Source organism: Phaethon aethereus, assembly GCF_964289735.1.
Source record: "Phaethon aethereus genome assembly, chromosome: 12".
Lineage (NCBI taxonomy): Eukaryota > Metazoa > Chordata > Aves > Phaethontiformes > Phaethontidae > Phaethon > Phaethon aethereus.
Genome location: NC_138588.1, coordinates 4,181,003 through 4,198,299, shown reverse-complemented (window position 1 = coordinate 4,198,299; position 17,297 = coordinate 4,181,003). Strand labels below are relative to the sequence as shown.

Below are 17,297 nucleotides of genomic sequence, written 5' to 3'. Positions count from 1 at the left end.
GTTTCCCCCAGGCAAAACTCATTGCCTGTATTTCTTTGATTAAAATAACTGCTGTTCCAGACAAAGAAAATGTGGTAGATTTAATCTATTCGGTTATCAGTAAAGAACTCCTTCTGCTGCACTGGAAATGCTTAAGTAAGTTGGAGAAACTAGAGATATGCTGTGAAACATGGAAAACTGCGTAAATTGTATGGTAAGTGAGAGCTGGCACAGTGTAGTGCTGTGAAGGAATATCAGGTGTGAAAGGAATTTAGATTAGTTACCAGTGGACTTCCTGAAAGATCTGTCTTGCATTTGATCTAATTTGCTATGTTCATTAATGACCTTGGCACAAAGAGAAGAAAACTAATGAAAAATCGGGGAAAATGCTGACAATACAAAGTCTAGAAACATTGTCAATGCAATGGAGGATTAGGGTGTCACACAGGAAGAACTGAATAACCTTGAGTACTACAATAACAGAGATAGGATGAACATTAATAGCATACAGTGCAAAACTGTGTGTTTAGGGACTAACAACAAACATTTCTGTGTTAAAGTAGCATTCCTACGTTGAAACAAATGAGGAGGATAACATCTAGAATGACTGCAAGCCACAAATACAATGCAGCCATGAAAAAAGCAAAGCATGTATCAATCAGGAGAGTTACTGTCAATGAAGACAGGACAGTATGAAGGTAACTGTGTAAGGGCTAGATCGGACTGAGACTGACATTCTCCATACAATTCTGGTCACCTATGCACTCAAATTATGAATTTAAATAACGTAAATTAGAGCACCAGTAGAGAAGGTGAACAAGAGAATGAAGAATTGATGCACAGTCTCTGATCCAATAAGAAGTTAAAGGAAAGTAATGGATTTAGCCCGGTAAAATGATGGAAGAAGGAAAGACTGGTTTGCTGTATCATATGGCACTTAGCCCAAGGCAAAGAGCTAGGGAGGGAAAACACTGTACAAGCAAAGGAACAGAGCTGATGCAAGAACAAATGACTGAAACATGACAATGAATAATTAAGGCTGCAAAGAAAAGATCCTGACCCACATCAACAGCAAGGTCAAAGAGGAGCCTGCCAGTGAGGGACTGAGACTGGAGCAAAATCAGAAAGGAGCCTATGACATGCTGCTGGTAGTAGCAGAAAACTAATCCTTGAACTCTGGAGATACTTTCAAGCCCTAAACAGTGAAAATAAGGGCTTCGGTCTCCTGAGGTTTTCTGCAGATGAAGGCAGGGATTTCTGGTTTTTATGCTGCTGTTAAGCATCTGTGTAGGAATACCATATATTCAGCAGGTCCCTGAAAGAACTTAACCTCTATTAAAATCTATTACAGCAAAGAGGAGGAAAATTAACAGTGTTTGCATACAGGCCATTACAAGTCTAACAGTTGGGAAATTTCATGTGTTTTTGGTTCTTTTCCTGCATTAGAGGGGAGCAATTTCATATTCATAGACCCAACCATGCATGTTGAAGTGTGTGGCCACTGGCCGACCTATGTTTTCAGTAATAACAGCTGATGTGATCTGTGATTTCTGAGTCTTGTGCCAACATGAGTGCTGGGTTTGCCTACATATTTGGGTTGGTGTTCAGTGTGCTGGAAACAACCCATACGCACCGCATACAAGAATCCAGATTCCATCTGGTTACAGCAGGGTTTTGTAAAAAATATCTAAAGACCTAGGCAAAGGATTAGAATAAAGAGGTGCTAATAGGGTGCAGTTGGGATAGGAAAGGAAGCTGTAAAGAATTTAATGGAAAAAGAGGGTCAAGGAACATAAAAAATAAAATAGGAAGAAAAAGAGGCATTTTTTTAAAAGGTGAAAGAGTAACAATAATAAAGAATGAAAGATTCTTTTATTTTTGCCAGTTTCAACAAAACCCTTAAGAAAATTCTGTTCTCTGACGTTTAATTTTAAAACATGTCAGTGTATCCAATCCTTTTTTCAATCCTGCTTTGTTTTTTTTCAGATGCTGCGTTGCAGTTGCAGAGCTCTAATCTTCTTCTTGGCCTTATGAAACTACTGTCCCCTGCCCCACATTATTTGGCTCTCCCAAGAGGTGGCTGAAGTTCAAAGGGATATATAATTTGCAAAGCACTTTGGGATTGTGCTGGAAGAAAGACACTGTTATTAATATCATGCCCTTATTTTTCTCCAGATCACCTTATATATATATAAAGTGGGTTTTTGGTTTTTTTTATTACAATCTCAACAGCAATAGCCTCCTCCTCTTCCTCCATTTATACAACATGATCTCACCCCCTCCCAAAGAGTTTGCAATCCAGATTACACACAGATTGAGAGAGGAAGTAAAGGGACAGTGTGGGATAGTGAATTAAAGTCACACAGCACATCCAAAAGAGAAACAGAGACGGAGTGTCCTATGACCCAGTCCTGTGCTGGCCATAAGACCCTTCCCCAGAGAGAAATTCTCTGTAAGGTGATTCTTTTAAATTTTGAGTAAAAGTGTAAATGTAGATCAAAACGCACAAAACAGAGCAGGTTTACTACAGAAAGGGAAGCATTGTTCCTTCTTCTACACTCAGGTAAAGGGCTTAGGTCTGAGTGGAAACGGGAAAGGACCTTATTGTAACAAGATGCTGCAATAATTTTACTTGAAACCCTAAAACAAATTCAGGGCTCATAAAAAAAAAGCATTGACATGGTGAAAGAGAATGGTTTCTTTAAGATGTTCTTGGTCAGAGAATATGCTAAGCATGCATTTCTAATATCTGGGTGGGCAAACGCAAGTGGAAATTTAAATTCAACAGAGGCACAGAGAATGTGCTTCTGAAAATGTTTCCAGTCAAAAGCATGTTAAGTGTGAAAGTGTGGTCTACACGGAGGGAGTGAGAGAGTGTGGTCTATCAGATCATCAGCAAGGATTTTGTGGCCTTTCGGGGTACTAAGCACATTTGATGTTTGCTGTCATTGCTCTGACAAAAAATGGACCAATGAGACTGTCACTGTGCCAGTGCTTTTATCTCTCTCTCTCTCTCTCTCTCTCTCTCTCTCTCTCTCAATAGAATATTATTTTTCAGGAGGTTTTGTGTGATTTAACCTAACCCACTGTCACTGCCCTGGACAGGCAGCAATGTCATGGTAAAAGTGTGCAACAAAGAGGAGACTTCACCAAGGGCTCAGGGTCATGGAGATCCCATTGAGAAACAGGGCTGTGGGTCTTATGGCTCTAACAGACCTGATGGCCAAGACCTCCCTTTGTTGCTCTCAGCTAGTAGAGGCAGAAGCTGCCCACTTCTTCCAGAGCTAAGTTACTTTTCTTCATCTCCATCACCTGGAATCCCTCCATACACCTGCCTGGGCTCACTCCAGTTTCCTCCCAATGGCTTCACAAAGGGTCTAGAAGAAATATTTCATGCCAGGGCAGAAACACAAGCAGATGCTCCTTGTTTCTGTCTTTTTGACAGAATGACATGACAGAAATCCCACCATCACTGAATTTAGGAAACTTCCTCATGGAAATGACAGTTGTTTCCTTGAAGTTATTGGGAGTTTGGCTCTCCTTACACACCTAGAAGCACACGGGGTACCTCATTATACCTTTCTGTACCACTGAAAGCAGTATGGCCACAGTATTGTACAGCAGCAATAATAAGCAGTGGAGACCGAAAAGAAAACCTGAAACAGCTTAGCCTTATTGATGGATTACCTGACACTGGATTTCACTGCTTCGGGGCACTTTAATCAGAGTGCAGGTCTAATTAGAAGGAAGTGTATTGTTTCTCATTTTCCCTATTGTTTCTGCCAGCAGGATTAGCTTTGTAGGTACGTTTCCCTGGCTTATCTGATTACACAAGATGCAACAGCTAGCAGGTTGTTTTGAATATGCTTTTTAAGATATTGTTGAGCTGAATCCTAAATTGACTTTAATTTCTAACTACTGTCAAAAGTGGAGTGTCTACATCACTCCACAATGCTAAACATTACTGCAGAGCAAGACAGAATTTATTTGTTAGCAAACAAACTGAACAAATTAATTTGCCTTCCTGTGTTTTGTCATTTTGGCCAGAAATGTCTGTCTTTACACAACGCAGATCAAAATTACTTCAGCTAAAAGTGCTTGCTAAATTAAAAAGAGAGCTTTTTATTATTTTTAGAACTTGTTACTATTGGATCTCTAGTTACTCCTGCTGATGCAGAAAAGCACCCCTACTGAGGAAAGCATCTAAAATGTGTTTCATCATAATTTCTTGATTTCAGCAAGATTCAGGTATGCTTCCAAAACTATGCAGGTGTTGCTAGACACCGGTACAAACTTCACATGAAGAAGAGATACTTCTCGCCTAGATACTCCCAGTATGAACTACGCTAATACAAATCAGCATGCAACACAGCAGGTGAGCTGTAGTAGCTTAAAGGCTGTGGGTATTCTGAGGTTTTCTGTAGCAATGTTTGACAATTAAGCAAACCCTACTCTGTGCTGATTAAAAAAAAAGTTAGATATGCAGTCACTGCACTCTTGTCTAGCTTTATACTGCAAGCTGCCCTGTCACCCAGGAGGCAGCCAAGGGGGAAACATCCCCAAACAATGCACGAAGGCAGCTTGCATGGAATCTGACTCTACTGGCCACAAATTAAATGGACTCTGAGCTAATGAAAATCTGACCTGCTCAACAAAAGGAAATTAATATTACAGCTGGTTACTATGGCTAACACTGTGTTCCAATAATTTTAGACATTTCACCATGTTCACCAGATGGAGGCTTTGGAAATGGGCAATGAATATTGCAATATTCCATTGGAAAATGGAAAGAATATTGGGTTTTATTATTTTTTAACTTCTTACCGTGACTGGCAGGGGTGTGTATTACATTTCCTGACCTGGGGCTCAGGGCGATTCACTCGTTGGCAGTCACTGTCGTTCACCAGTGTCATGGTCTTGTTAATAATTCGAGTACAGGACACAATAGTTTTCCGTTCACCTACAAGTCAAATAAAAAACAACTCTGAAAAAGGAAACCAGTGGCTAAGAACAAAACCATGACAATTCATTAACCAAAACTCAAAAGCTGGGAGCTCCCTACTATCCCTACAAGATATAATCTACACAGACCTACCACCTCTGCAAGCAATCTTATTTCCTACTTCTGTCTTACCTTTGTAGTCATCTGGGTTTTTTTTTCAGAAAAGCTACAAATCTTTCCCCAGTAATTGTGAAATTGACTGCTTTACAGGAACAACACCTTGGCGTTTCTCTTTCTAGTGTTTAATGCAAAAATGATCTTGAAAACAATTTGCTTTCATTTCTGGTTCCTCCTCCACATGTAGCTGTGCCCTGTAATCACCTAGGACAGGTGCTCCAGCTGTGTAAGCTGAAGCCACACAACTGTCCACCCCTCAGTGACTGATCATGACAGGACAGCTGCCTCCTGCTGCTCCCCATTCAGAAAGAGTCAGGTTGAAAAGGAGTGATTGGGGTTCAAGAGTGATAAACTGTTCATATTACACAAAGAGGTGAAATTAAGCCACCAGAATAAATTCTTTCTCATCTTCTGGTCCTCCAGATATACTATTTAAAAACCCGGCCAGTAGGAGACATCTCAGGAGTAGTCAGCGTTTCTCACATAAACTGTCTGTGCATCAGGAGTTTCATGGCAGCAGTGTGGCCCTCAGGGTTCAGCTTTCCACTGTGTGACATCAGGAAAGCTGTGCCACAGGGCGGCATGACAATGACCAGATGTGACAAGGAAAACGCCATCCTTGCACCGTGTGACTTTGCCTTACTGCTAATTATTTCAGTTTCTCAGATCCTCTTCTTAACTCTGACTCTGCATCAAATTGAGTTTATTCATGATCTGGAGCAGATAATAAAAAATCTCAAATTCTGCTCATAAAAGATCTGTAGAAGTCTGTATCGGAGGGAAAAAGCCCTTCCCAGCTTTGGTAAGTACTAAAAGCACCTGACAACCAAAATATAAGAGATTAATTGCCATCCAAGCTACTACTGGTGTGAGCCAGCTACTAATTTGATTCAAATATGTGGCAGGCTTGCAACACAAAAGAGCTACAAACAAATTTCCCGCTCATTCATGTGAGGGTTTAATGGCTCTAAGAAATTACTGTTTTAAAGCATGGGTAAAAGTAAGTGTCCATTTTAAAATTAGTTCTATTTACAGAAACAAGTAAATCCATGATTTCAGTATACTGAGGGCAGTGAACCTTCAAATGTGAAGATGAGCACTCTTTCTTTGGGTCATATAATATGAAAAATAATTGGATCTGCTGGTGAAGAAAGACTGGCCAAAATGCATGGAAATGATCCATTTTCTTCAGGGAAAAAACTACTTCTTCCAACACTGAAAATTCAATGGACAGTGTCTGACAAACCAGTCTCTGGTTTCACAGGCATCAGTTCCCCTCAGGGTTTCAGCAAATCTGTCTCAGCATGTCCTAGGGATCTTCTGAAAAGTGTGATTTGCAATGTGCTCGTGTACTCCCAGAAAGTCCACCCCACATTAAGAGCATCTGATGCAATCTCTAGGAGTTGTCACAGCAGCACTGCCCCCATTTCATCCCTGGGGAAGGAAGTGTCTTTCAGTGAACATGCCTGAACACCTGTGAAAACTCTGCTCCAAGAATGTGACGGAGGCTTGAGATATGGGGCTGCACACAGTGCCTTGAGCCATCCGTGGAGCACTAATCCAGGTGCAGTTCCAGCCTATGGTAATGAGCCGACAAAGCAGTGTCCTTGCCAAAATGCTGGGTGAAAATTAACTGTGGGGATGTGGATGATAGCTGGGAGAGCTGGTGAGAATGACCTCTCATTTGAGTTCATTACGGCAACATCCATTCTCATGGCCAGTTTCCTTCACGCTTTGGCAACACTGTCTTCTGCAGGCACCTCTCTAAAGGCTGGTGTCTGCAAACACCATACGGCAAGTCCCACCAAGCTTCCAAATGGCCTTACCTCCTCCACACTGCACACTGCACCCTTCCCATCCGCTGTGCGTCCAGATGTACAAAGAATCCTGTTGCTTTTCTGGCTCGCTTCTGTTTTCAGCAGTATAGTTTACAGGAATAGTGTATTCATAATGAATTCCATAATTCTGGTCATGAAATAACAGCACCTGGTTCAGCAGAAAAAGAAAGGCTGTTACAACACACTGTGTACTGGAAAAGCCAACAGACTGCAGAGACAGTAATGCTGGAAATGCTGTCTCAAGCCAATATTTCTAAAATATAAGTACCTCATGAAAGGCAACCAAATCTTTATCTAGAAGCCTGAAATTACAGTGGTATTGGTAAAACAGGGCATCTGTGGGAGCAATAACTGCTCATGATTTGTGAATATTTAGAACAGTCACGGAGATGTCTAAACCTGGAATTCGCTGCGTAACTTTAAGCCTCAAATGTGATCAGCAGGCCAGTGGCTATCTAAAGAGAAATAGTAAGACAACGGGAAGCATTAAATCAGCAGTTTTCATATAGTAACTATTTTAGTGAGCATCTAGAGTTAAAGTGTCACTCATTATACTTGTCCTACCGTTATTTTCTAGAAAGCAAGTAGTCTGCAAGCCTCATGTGGAGACTCAGGCTTATGGTTGGGGACCTTTGTAAAGAATGGGTAAGTTCTGGGTTAACCTTGTACTGTTTATGGATCATGGTCCTAGGCAGCCTGCTCTATGCTACCCTGCTTGAGCAAGGGGTTTGGACAAGACAGCCTCCAGAGGTCCCGTTCAACTTCAACTGCTCTGTGATTCTGTGAGCTGCAGCATTTACTGTTGCATTTGAGTTGGGCTGCAGCAGTGCGTAGCTAGAAGGCAGAAATTTTTATTAACACATCTGAAGGAACAAGGTGATCCTTCTCAAAGCAAAAATAACTAATGCAAAAAGAAGTCACATGCCTCCTGGGAAATGTGGCACTCAAAGTGAGTGTGACTGTCATGGTTTAGCCCCAGCCGGCAACTAAGCACCAACGCAGCCTCTCGCTGACTCCCCCATGGTGGGATGGGGGAGAGAATTGAAGAGTAAAAATGAGGAAATTCATGGTTTGAGATAAAGACAGTTTAATAGGTAAAGCAAAAGCTGCACACACAAGCAAAGCAAAACAGGGAATTAATTCACTAGTCCCCATGGGCAGGCAGGTGTTCAGCCATCTCCAGGGAAGCAGACCTCCATCATGCGTAATGGTTGCTTGGGAAGACAGATGCCATCACTCCAAATGTCCCTCCACCCCCTCCCTCTTCTTTGTCCCAGCTTTATATACTGAGCATGACGTCATATGGTATGGAATATCTCTTTGGCCAGCCTGGGTCAGCTGTCCCAGCTGTGTCCCCTCCCAGCTTCCTGTGCACCCCCAGCCTTCTTGCTAGCAGGCCAGCACAAGAAGCTGGACTGTCCTTGACTACTTAGCGATAACTCAAAACACCAGCATTTTATCAACGTTTTCTCATCCCAAATCCAAAACATAGTCTCACACTAGCTTCTGTGAGGAAAATTAACTCTACCCTGGCTGAAACCAGGACAGTGACTATTCCTGCTGACAAGCTGTAGTAGCAGGATTTTATTGTCTCAGAAACCTGAGGATGACAAGGAAAAGCCGTATCATACTGTTGGCAACATATATATTTTCATACCCTACATATTGCTAGAGGAAGGTGAAACCTGCTTCCAACAGCACGCTGATTATTTCCCATGGAGTCACATGTGATGTCTCTAGTGTTACTACTCCAAAATTCAGTGACTACTAACAAAGACAGAGGAATAGAGGAAAAATGCTTATTTTTTCACACAACTAGATGACAGTTCTGGTCCTGTTTTGATTTACGTGCTAGGTTTCATTTGGCTCTCGCTTTCCACTGGCTTGAGTCAGAAGGGACTCGAAGATACCCAACGGAGTATGAGATACATGGAATCTGAGTTACCACACTTAACAAATGCCATAAAAGTACTACTGTAATGCCAATGGTATGACTTTAGACTTATTTATACTTGTTATCCCATAATCTCAGGAGCATTAGACAGGTGAATTCTGCTATCTCTTGTCACCCACTGAAACAGGAGCAGCACCTTACCAAATAAGATATTTTAAGTAGGGCTATCATAAGTGAAGGAAGCAGCTGCCCAACTAAAAAAAGCAAATTTGCAAATGCTATTTTCTCCTAACAATAATTGTTGCCCATTCAGATTTGCAGAAATCACTCCTACTTAACCAATAATCTCACTAAAGCTAATAAGCTCATTTAACAAAAAAAAAAACCCCAAAAACCAAAAACATATGTGCTGAAAGAAGGGATCTAGCTTGCAGCCACTGACACCCTGGAGGTCTGTGGAGTGAACACTGTGGGGCTACACAAAACTCAGCACCCGTGAGTTGCTCTGCACAGTGCATAACCCTGGGCAGAAAAGCATCTGCCAGAAAATGTGGTGAACAAAGATATGATTTTGCTTCAGCTACAGAGGGAGCCTTACTCCCGGAACTGAATACCAAGGTTGAAACTAGCGAGTCATCATTACAGTTTCAAAGATGAATGTTTTTTTTTTAAACACAATTCGAAATACCAGGTAGTCAGAGGCAGAGAACTCAAGTCCTACTCTGGCTTTCTTTAAGTGCATGAGATACGAACAGCTTGTTCTATAGAACTCATCACTCAGTCTTGTCTAAAGCATCTTTATGCTCTGGGAGTGTTCCGTTGTCCTCTGTTGCCAAGAGGAGGTCTAGCACAGGCCTAGTTACACAAACATTAATTTCTCCAAGAAATATACTTACAGCAATGCACTTGGAGAAATGCCTCAAGTATTAAAAAACAGCTCCTAAAAAGAAACTCTTATTATCTCAATATGGGTGCAAGACTAGTGAATCTAAAGGCCCATATGAAACCAATTTCATGCAATTTCGTAGCCATATATAATTGGGGCGTGTGTGTATGTGTGTATAATTGGTTTCAAATGCAGGTCACAATGGATTGACTGAAGCTTCTGGCTCTTTGTCAGTCCAGTGTATTCCACCACTGTTTGAACAACAGTTTTCTATTTAGAGGTAACTGGTAACCATCCTGCCCTTCTTGCATTGAAAGAATGAAACCCGTTACCCTGTATCAAGGCAAAGATTAATATCTGATTTGAAGAAAAGACTTCACGTGTGCTTTGTTTACGACTGGCAGTGATTTTAAGCCACGTGTTTTTTTTAATGGTCTGGTAACTTTTACTTTCCTCCTTTTTAATCATTTCTGGGGGGAAGGTGAAGAAGGAAAATTTCCTCTGCTTATATGAGCTGAAAATGCTGGTCTGTATGTGAAAAGAATACTCATGGAGAACCTCATAATCACTAGTTTCCTATGCTAGTTGCTTACTGCTTAATGAAGGGGAAATGAGTATTTCTTTAAAAACAAAGCTCTACTGATGCTGAAGTTTGCAAACTCTGGTACCATCTTTTACTGCAGTACACCCCAATGAAGTAACACCCTGGAAGGTTCCAAGAGCTGGCAAAGGAACCCTGCACAACGTCTTCATAAATGGTACCTGTGCGACTCCTTTTTCTTACATGAGGTTAGGAAGACCTTGGCAGTACAAGATACTTCGACAAAGTCCCGGTTTCAGGAGGGAATACTTGCGTTAAGGCCAAAGTCAAGCAGAAGCTGACTTTGATGATGATGAAGATGGCTCCTGTCTACATTTCCCTTGTGTGGGCAGACCTTGAATTACATGGCTGAGTCAGGAAAGCGCCAGTGTGCCCAAACCACACCACTGAGTATTTCAGTAGTAACATCTTTGAATCCAGCTTTACACTGGTCTGTATGTGAACCTGGTAAACTCACTCATCTGTCTGATAAAGACAAAACACCTGACATTCCTATGCAGCATATTTTGAGTACAGTACATGGAAAGTACTGACAAAGTGGAGTATTACTTTGTGTATGCTTGTGAAAAGCTCAAGCAACTTTTGAGCTTTTCAAACTGGGCCATGAAATGTTGCACAATGAACAACCAGCAAGTCAAAAAAATCAGGTGAGGAAAGAGAGAGACTTCTGATTTTTTGCAGTGCTTAAAGATAGCCTTCAGTGAACAGACATGGCAAAAAGTCACAAAGAAAAGAAACAGTACACAGGAAAACGTAATTGGATAAAAAAGTTACAGGAAACAATGCATACATTAAAATACTCTATGTTTGTATGCAAAACTCGCTCTAGAAACTGTAAAGCTTTCTGCAGAGTTTCAACTAGTAACACATATATGAGACAGGCAATATTACAGCTATCTTACAGATAGAAACATTAAGGTTATCACCAACATTAAGGGACTGACCCCTGAATCACCCCATCACCCATTAGTGACAGGACTGGGACTACAATCCTGTTCTTCTCACCCCTGTGGACTTCTCACTCATGTTCTCATACAGCAGCCATATGACTGTTTATAAAATGACATGCCTGGTTAGCAGAAGGACTGTGGTGAACATAATTAGAAAAAACTTTCAAGAGCACCTTAAAATACATGAAATCTAAAAAACAATATAAAGAAAACATGGAACATTTCTGTGTACAACTAAGTCACTACAGAGGGTGAAATTCAAATGTATCATCTGTACATCCCAAATCTGCATCTCTTCTGTTAGAGCAACAGTGTATTTAAATACAGAATATGTTCTGGAATCACCTGAGAAGATATTTCAGCAAATACCTTTTCATGTGTGTAAGCAGGTATGTCCATGAAATAAAGGCGGCCCCTGGAAACCTGTATCCTCTAGAATGGACCTGTCACATTGTCTGCAACACATTACAGGTGTATCCTCTATTGGACACAAGCCCACTGGGACAGGGCATGTTCTCCCAGAAGAGAGCATCATTTATTTTTAAATAGGTAGCTGGGTTTCTCCAGCCCTTGCAATACTGCAAAAGAACGCGAAGAGACGCACTAGAGCATACCTTTAAAAAACTCTGGTGAGGAAGCAAACAATCAAAATTTAACTTTCAGCTAGGATATAAACCCTTTATGTTGCATCACTTAAGAAACACAAACAAAGGATATAAAGTTACCATCAAGTGCAGTGGTATTTTAGTTGGTCCTTTGGCAGAGATTTTCTCCCACAGACCCCTTCGCACGTACCGGACAGTAGTGCCTGCGATCTGAAACTCACCAGGAAGCTCAATTTTCCAGTCGCTGTTAATGGATCTCTTACTGGAATCTTTTAAAGCTGGAATGAATCAAACACCATGGAATGAAATGTAAGCGAATTGGTAACTACAATATAGACTACTGAGCTTCTGTCTGAGCCCACCTGAAGTACAAGATGCAGTAGCCTTGTAATGGACATGAGTTTAAAAGAAAAAAAAAAAAGTATATTTTTAGCTTATTCATCATAATGTTTCTAATTTGGGCATATTATGTATTTCAGTTGATGAAGGCATTTCTGATTATATTAACATTGCTATTAAGTAACAATAATGTCATACAAGCTGGTCTTGCTAAGGTTTTACTACCTAAAATTATTATGTTCTGCTTTCCGAATAAGCAATGTTCTCCAGTTTGAAAACTTCAAGGCATTCTCTGTGCCATTCCGCTGCCAGAAAATTTAAACGGAAGAATAAAAGAGTGTCCAGAAGGAGTTACAAAGGAAATAAAAGGAAGGAAAGATAACTACCCACTGTTCTTGAAAAAAATGCTACTAATTTAGGACTAAATTGTAGAACTCTTCCACAGTTTGACCTATTTCAGGAGCATGTCCAAAACCCACACATACTCATGGCATATTGTTGAATTCACTTATGTGTACAGCTCTGCTTTTGCAAAGGAAAGCTTGCACAACCAAAATGTTTTTCTTTGATTTTCAGTGAAGAGAGATTTAATTTGGATTTAAAAGCAATACTATGATACTACAGCATTGTGCTAACAAGCAAGAACCACAAAATAGAAGTGACTGACTAGGAAAGTGCAAAACTTACTAGCCCGTTTTCCTTATCCAAGCTGAGCGGAGTGCAGATTGTAAACAGAGAGCATAATTAGAGAACAATCAGTTAGAGCCATTAATTCTTCCTGGAATAATCTAAATATTATTTGTCAAAGTTTACATGGGAAACATGTAGGCATGTATGTAAAATGAACATACCCGGAATATCTGGTATATTGGAAATTAACACTTAGATCACTTTAAGGATTGTTCTCAAATCTAACTATTTAGACTTTAATCTTAGAAAAATGGATGGTACCATAAATTTGGACACATATACCAAATTGGCAGACATGATGTAAGAATCTAATACCACAGGGTAGCTGCTTGAGTATGACCTGAAGATACTTCTGATAAAACACTTACATAGTTGCAATATTATACTCTTAGAGCTATTAAAACTAGTACTTAAGGTGAAATAGTATGAGAGCACCAGTGGTTGTAAACTGAAGTCTGGTTTGCAAGGCACAATCTATATATTTTTTGTAGACTGCCCATCCTGAGACTGACAAAATCTGGCAGCAGTTGTGTTCAAAGATGCTCATTCAGGTAGTGTATAAGGAAACCTATGCTGATCTTCAAGCATTAAATTCATAGATCATTTACCTCTAAACTCTCCTTCCAAATGTAGCAAGACAACTCTGCATTTTTCTTTTCAGTTTCCAAGTAGAACCAGCTTTTGAAACTGTATTTTCCTAAACTTTCCTTGAGAAAAAGATCCGTAAAATCTCTGTGTTGATACACACATAAAGATGTGCAAGCATGAAAGAAAACTGTTCCTGAGTTTGTGTGTGCTCCGTAATGCAAACATCGAACCAGTTAACATTTAGCTGTCACAGTTATAAAGAGAAGTGAAGTTACAAAGCAGAGACTGCTCAGTGGACAGACTGTGACTTGGCAGATCAGCTTAATATCCCCTTGTGCTCAAGTCGGGAGGGCAGAATATTCCAACCTGCAAACACTACATACAGACACAATTTAGAGTGGCCCGTAGGTTGTTCTAAATTACACCGGAGACTTTTTTGCAAGTTAAAAAACTGGACAGGCGTTATAAAGCTCCAGCATGAGAAATAAGTAGAACTTATGGTCAGGATAATTCCTGATGCTTTCTTTGCTCTCAAAAGGCAGAAGCAGGTGAGATACAATCTACCCCTGTGTTTGATGGAAACTAGGACACAAATAAAAAACATCAGCAGGTAAGGTACAGCGTGCCACAGCCACCCTCCTTTCAGAGTCCATGAGCTGGACACAAATGCGTAAGGTCAGATACTGTAGGATCACATCCATCCTGTCAGGAAGTTCCTCTATGCATCAGTAAGGTCAACAAAGCAAGCTATACTGCAGAAGGAAGCACTGTAAGATGAATACTGAGAAGAAAAGATACTTGGAGTAACGTGTCCTTCCTTCCAGCGTAACCTATTGCATCAGCATCACTGATACCCTTCAAACACTGAAAGACAACTCCAGCCCTAAGGACATCACATTACTGTTGACTTGTCAGTGCAAGTTGATTTAGGCATTTATGTGTTTTCTACATTAAAACGGAAGCACAGTTCTTCAGATGTCTGTGTGATGCATTGAGGAAAGACAAAACTGGCAGACCCTGTTCTAACAGATAGAAAGTCCCAGGCCTCTTTGTGGAGATCCATGCACCGTGATCAAATTTGCCCTGACATCAGACAGACAGAATAGCCCATGTGTTAACTGGGCTTCCTTAGTTCAAGGTTAACTGTGTCTTTTGGCTAAGCCTTTAACAAGATGTTTTCTTAACCTCCAGCATTTCATGCTTATGTTATTCTCTTCCAGTAAAAAACACAACCTTGGCTTTCACTTAACGGAGTGTGTAAGAGGAGCTGATTTAAAGCTTTTTTAAGTCAACAGGAAAATCTCTCATTGTCATCTCTTTGATCAAGTCCCCATAGCCAACAAACCCTTCTAGGTGTGCTTAGGCTATATATAATTACCTAATATGCATACAAGACAAGGAACTGGACTTGTCAACTGACAACACAGCTGACTTACCAGTTGGGTCTAATTTACGGTGAGAGTGTTTGTAGCGATACTGGGCTCTTCTACATAGACTTTCCTTTTATTCTAGTTGGCCATGTCTAACACCTTTTATATAGCTATTACAATGAAGATTTCAAGAAGTGAGGGGCCAGCTCATTCCATCCTCAAATGAAGTTTAAGAGGAAGGAAATCCCTGTTAGTTTTCTCTTTAGGGGGTTTCCTGAAAAACTGTTCTATTTGGCTCAACAGGACAAGTGTCTGGCTCTTGATCCCAAAGGGTCTGCTGAATGTAAGAGATACTTGAACTGATTCTAGCACAGGGCACCATCACAGCGGAAACCTATTTTTAGACTATTCCCCCCAGGCACCTGGGAACATCTGTGTTGTTAAATAAAATGGTCCCTAGCATACCTTATAGCCTGGGTCAGCTTGAATTCTCCCAAACAACTCCTAGCATGGGTCAAGATCCAGGACTATCCAGGGTCCCTTCTCAATAAGCAGTATGCAGACTGCAGACTGGGACTGAGAGCCCATACACAAGATGCTCCATGACTGCTGGCCTCAGTGCCAGGAATATTTCAGGGCACATTCAGTTTACCAACTGAGCATCATTTGTAGTGTCTAACCTCTGGGGAAGTCTGGAGCAGGTGGAGGCGCAATGTCCTCTGTGTCAGTGTGTGCCTTTCTGAGGATCTGTATCCTGGGCAGTTATGGGAAGAAGGTGGACTATCCTGTCCTACTGCACACAACCTTCCTGACGACTGTCATGGTCCCATTAAAGGCTCCAAAATCAGGGGAAACTGTAGGTATGGTTTCCCCGGGAGGAGTAGGATGTATGTGGGGGAATGTTTTTTATGAGGAAAGTTCTCTTTGGCACATAGACTAGGGGTATAACGATGTCCTGGTATTTGCATGCTACAGCAATATAACTCTGTCTGGGGCTTACTACTCTTCCTGCTTTGTTCCTCAATCTACAAAGTACCTTCTGCAAACTTCAGACAGAATTCTGAAGCAGGATTGCTTTCCTCTGCCAAAGCCTAGTGGCTTCCAGGAAGATCAAAGCAGCCATCACGCTGTCCTTGAGGAGCCGTGAACATGACTAAATCAAAGCTGTGGATGAGATAAAAATATCTCCATGCAGTACGGCTGACTAGTAAAGATATCACAGTACATGCTCAAAACAGTGTATAAGAGCTTGAATAACTAAACTATGCCTTGGTTCCACCTCATCATCAAAGGAAGATAGCTTGCTGATGAAAAATAAAATGTGTAATCTTTGTGGATCTCTTTTCTGGGAAAGGTTTGATTTTGATTGCTGCAGGCACTGCTCCCTTGGTGACTGAGGAGATGGAGAGTTTTAAAACAGCCCTGTTCCCTGTAATTCCTTGAGGACTGCAGGAATTACACTGGAGACTCCGCAGAGTATTTGGGCCAAAATGTTTTTGCCACTGTTTGTCTTCATTGCACTCAAGTGCCCCATCAGGAAGGATCAATGCTGCAGCTATAAAACCTCCATATCTCAAACACAGGGTACTGCTCTTTCTCCAATGGCTTTTGTCACACACAGCTGTTGCAGGCCTGGCTCTGCCTAGCCTCAGAGGTGATAGTACTAAATTCTGCGGGGTAAATAGGGCCTTTTGCTCTTATTGAATGCTGTGCTTTTCACCCAAGCATTGCAGAAGCACTTTGCAAGACAGCAAGTATCTTTACTGCCATTTTAGAGAATAAGTAAAGCATGCAACAAAGAACACTTGCCCAGTCTCCCTGAGAGCTCAGTGGCAGAAACTGAGGATACCAGGATATACGCAGTCTTCTCTGACAAAACTTGTCTGACTGTGGTGGAAAAGCACAAACAGGAAAGCAGTTGTGAGCCCTTTTTGCCAAGCAGCCCTCACTGATTTAAGCTAGCACCCACAGGACTTATTCTGCCTTGGACCACTGGGTGCAGTTCTCCTGGGACTCTATGCCTCAAACAGGGTAGTAAAGCACGGCTCTTTCTCTTCTCCCCACCGTGAGTGCATTTAGGCAATAGCAAGAATCCACTGTTACATCTCTAAGGTTTTTCTGGCTCAAAGTTGTACAGTAGAAGAGCAAAAGTAAAAGGAACCCCAGTAACAACCCATAACTTTTTTTCTTGCTGGCTGGAAGACAGGAACTGACCAATCTATTTCTAAACCTGGCATCTAGTCAGATCTTTATTTCCACCTTGCGTCCCTCCAGCTTGCTTCCCAGCCTGTGGACACAAACTGCCGAGGCATTTCCTCTTCAAGGTGGTTTTTAAGCATTACAGCCAGCCAAGGCAGCCAGTGTGGGTTGCCTGTAGGTAGAGGGAAATTCTTCAGGCACTGCTCCCAGCACATGGAATAATGATTCCAAATTATGCT

General features: G+C 41.3%; 1 protein-coding gene across 1 annotated transcript in view; it reads right to left on the bottom strand.

Annotated features, from left to right (window-relative positions):
- ADAMTS17 (ADAM metallopeptidase with thrombospondin type 1 motif 17) overlaps nucleotides 1-17,297 on the bottom strand; it is a gene marked incomplete at its 3' end in the record, with an annotated part of 194,530 nt that overhangs the window by 32,259 nt on the left and 144,974 nt on the right. The window contains exons 18-20 of the mRNA XM_082005379.1: nucleotides 11,993-12,150; nucleotides 6,925-7,084; nucleotides 4,804-4,939 (exon numbers count right to left, since the gene is read on the bottom strand). Of these exons, the coding sequence (XP_081861505.1) occupies nucleotides 4,804-4,939; nucleotides 6,925-7,084; nucleotides 11,993-12,150 (454 nt within the window). The remainder of the gene's footprint in view (nucleotides 1-4,803; nucleotides 4,940-6,924; nucleotides 7,085-11,992; nucleotides 12,151-17,297) is intronic.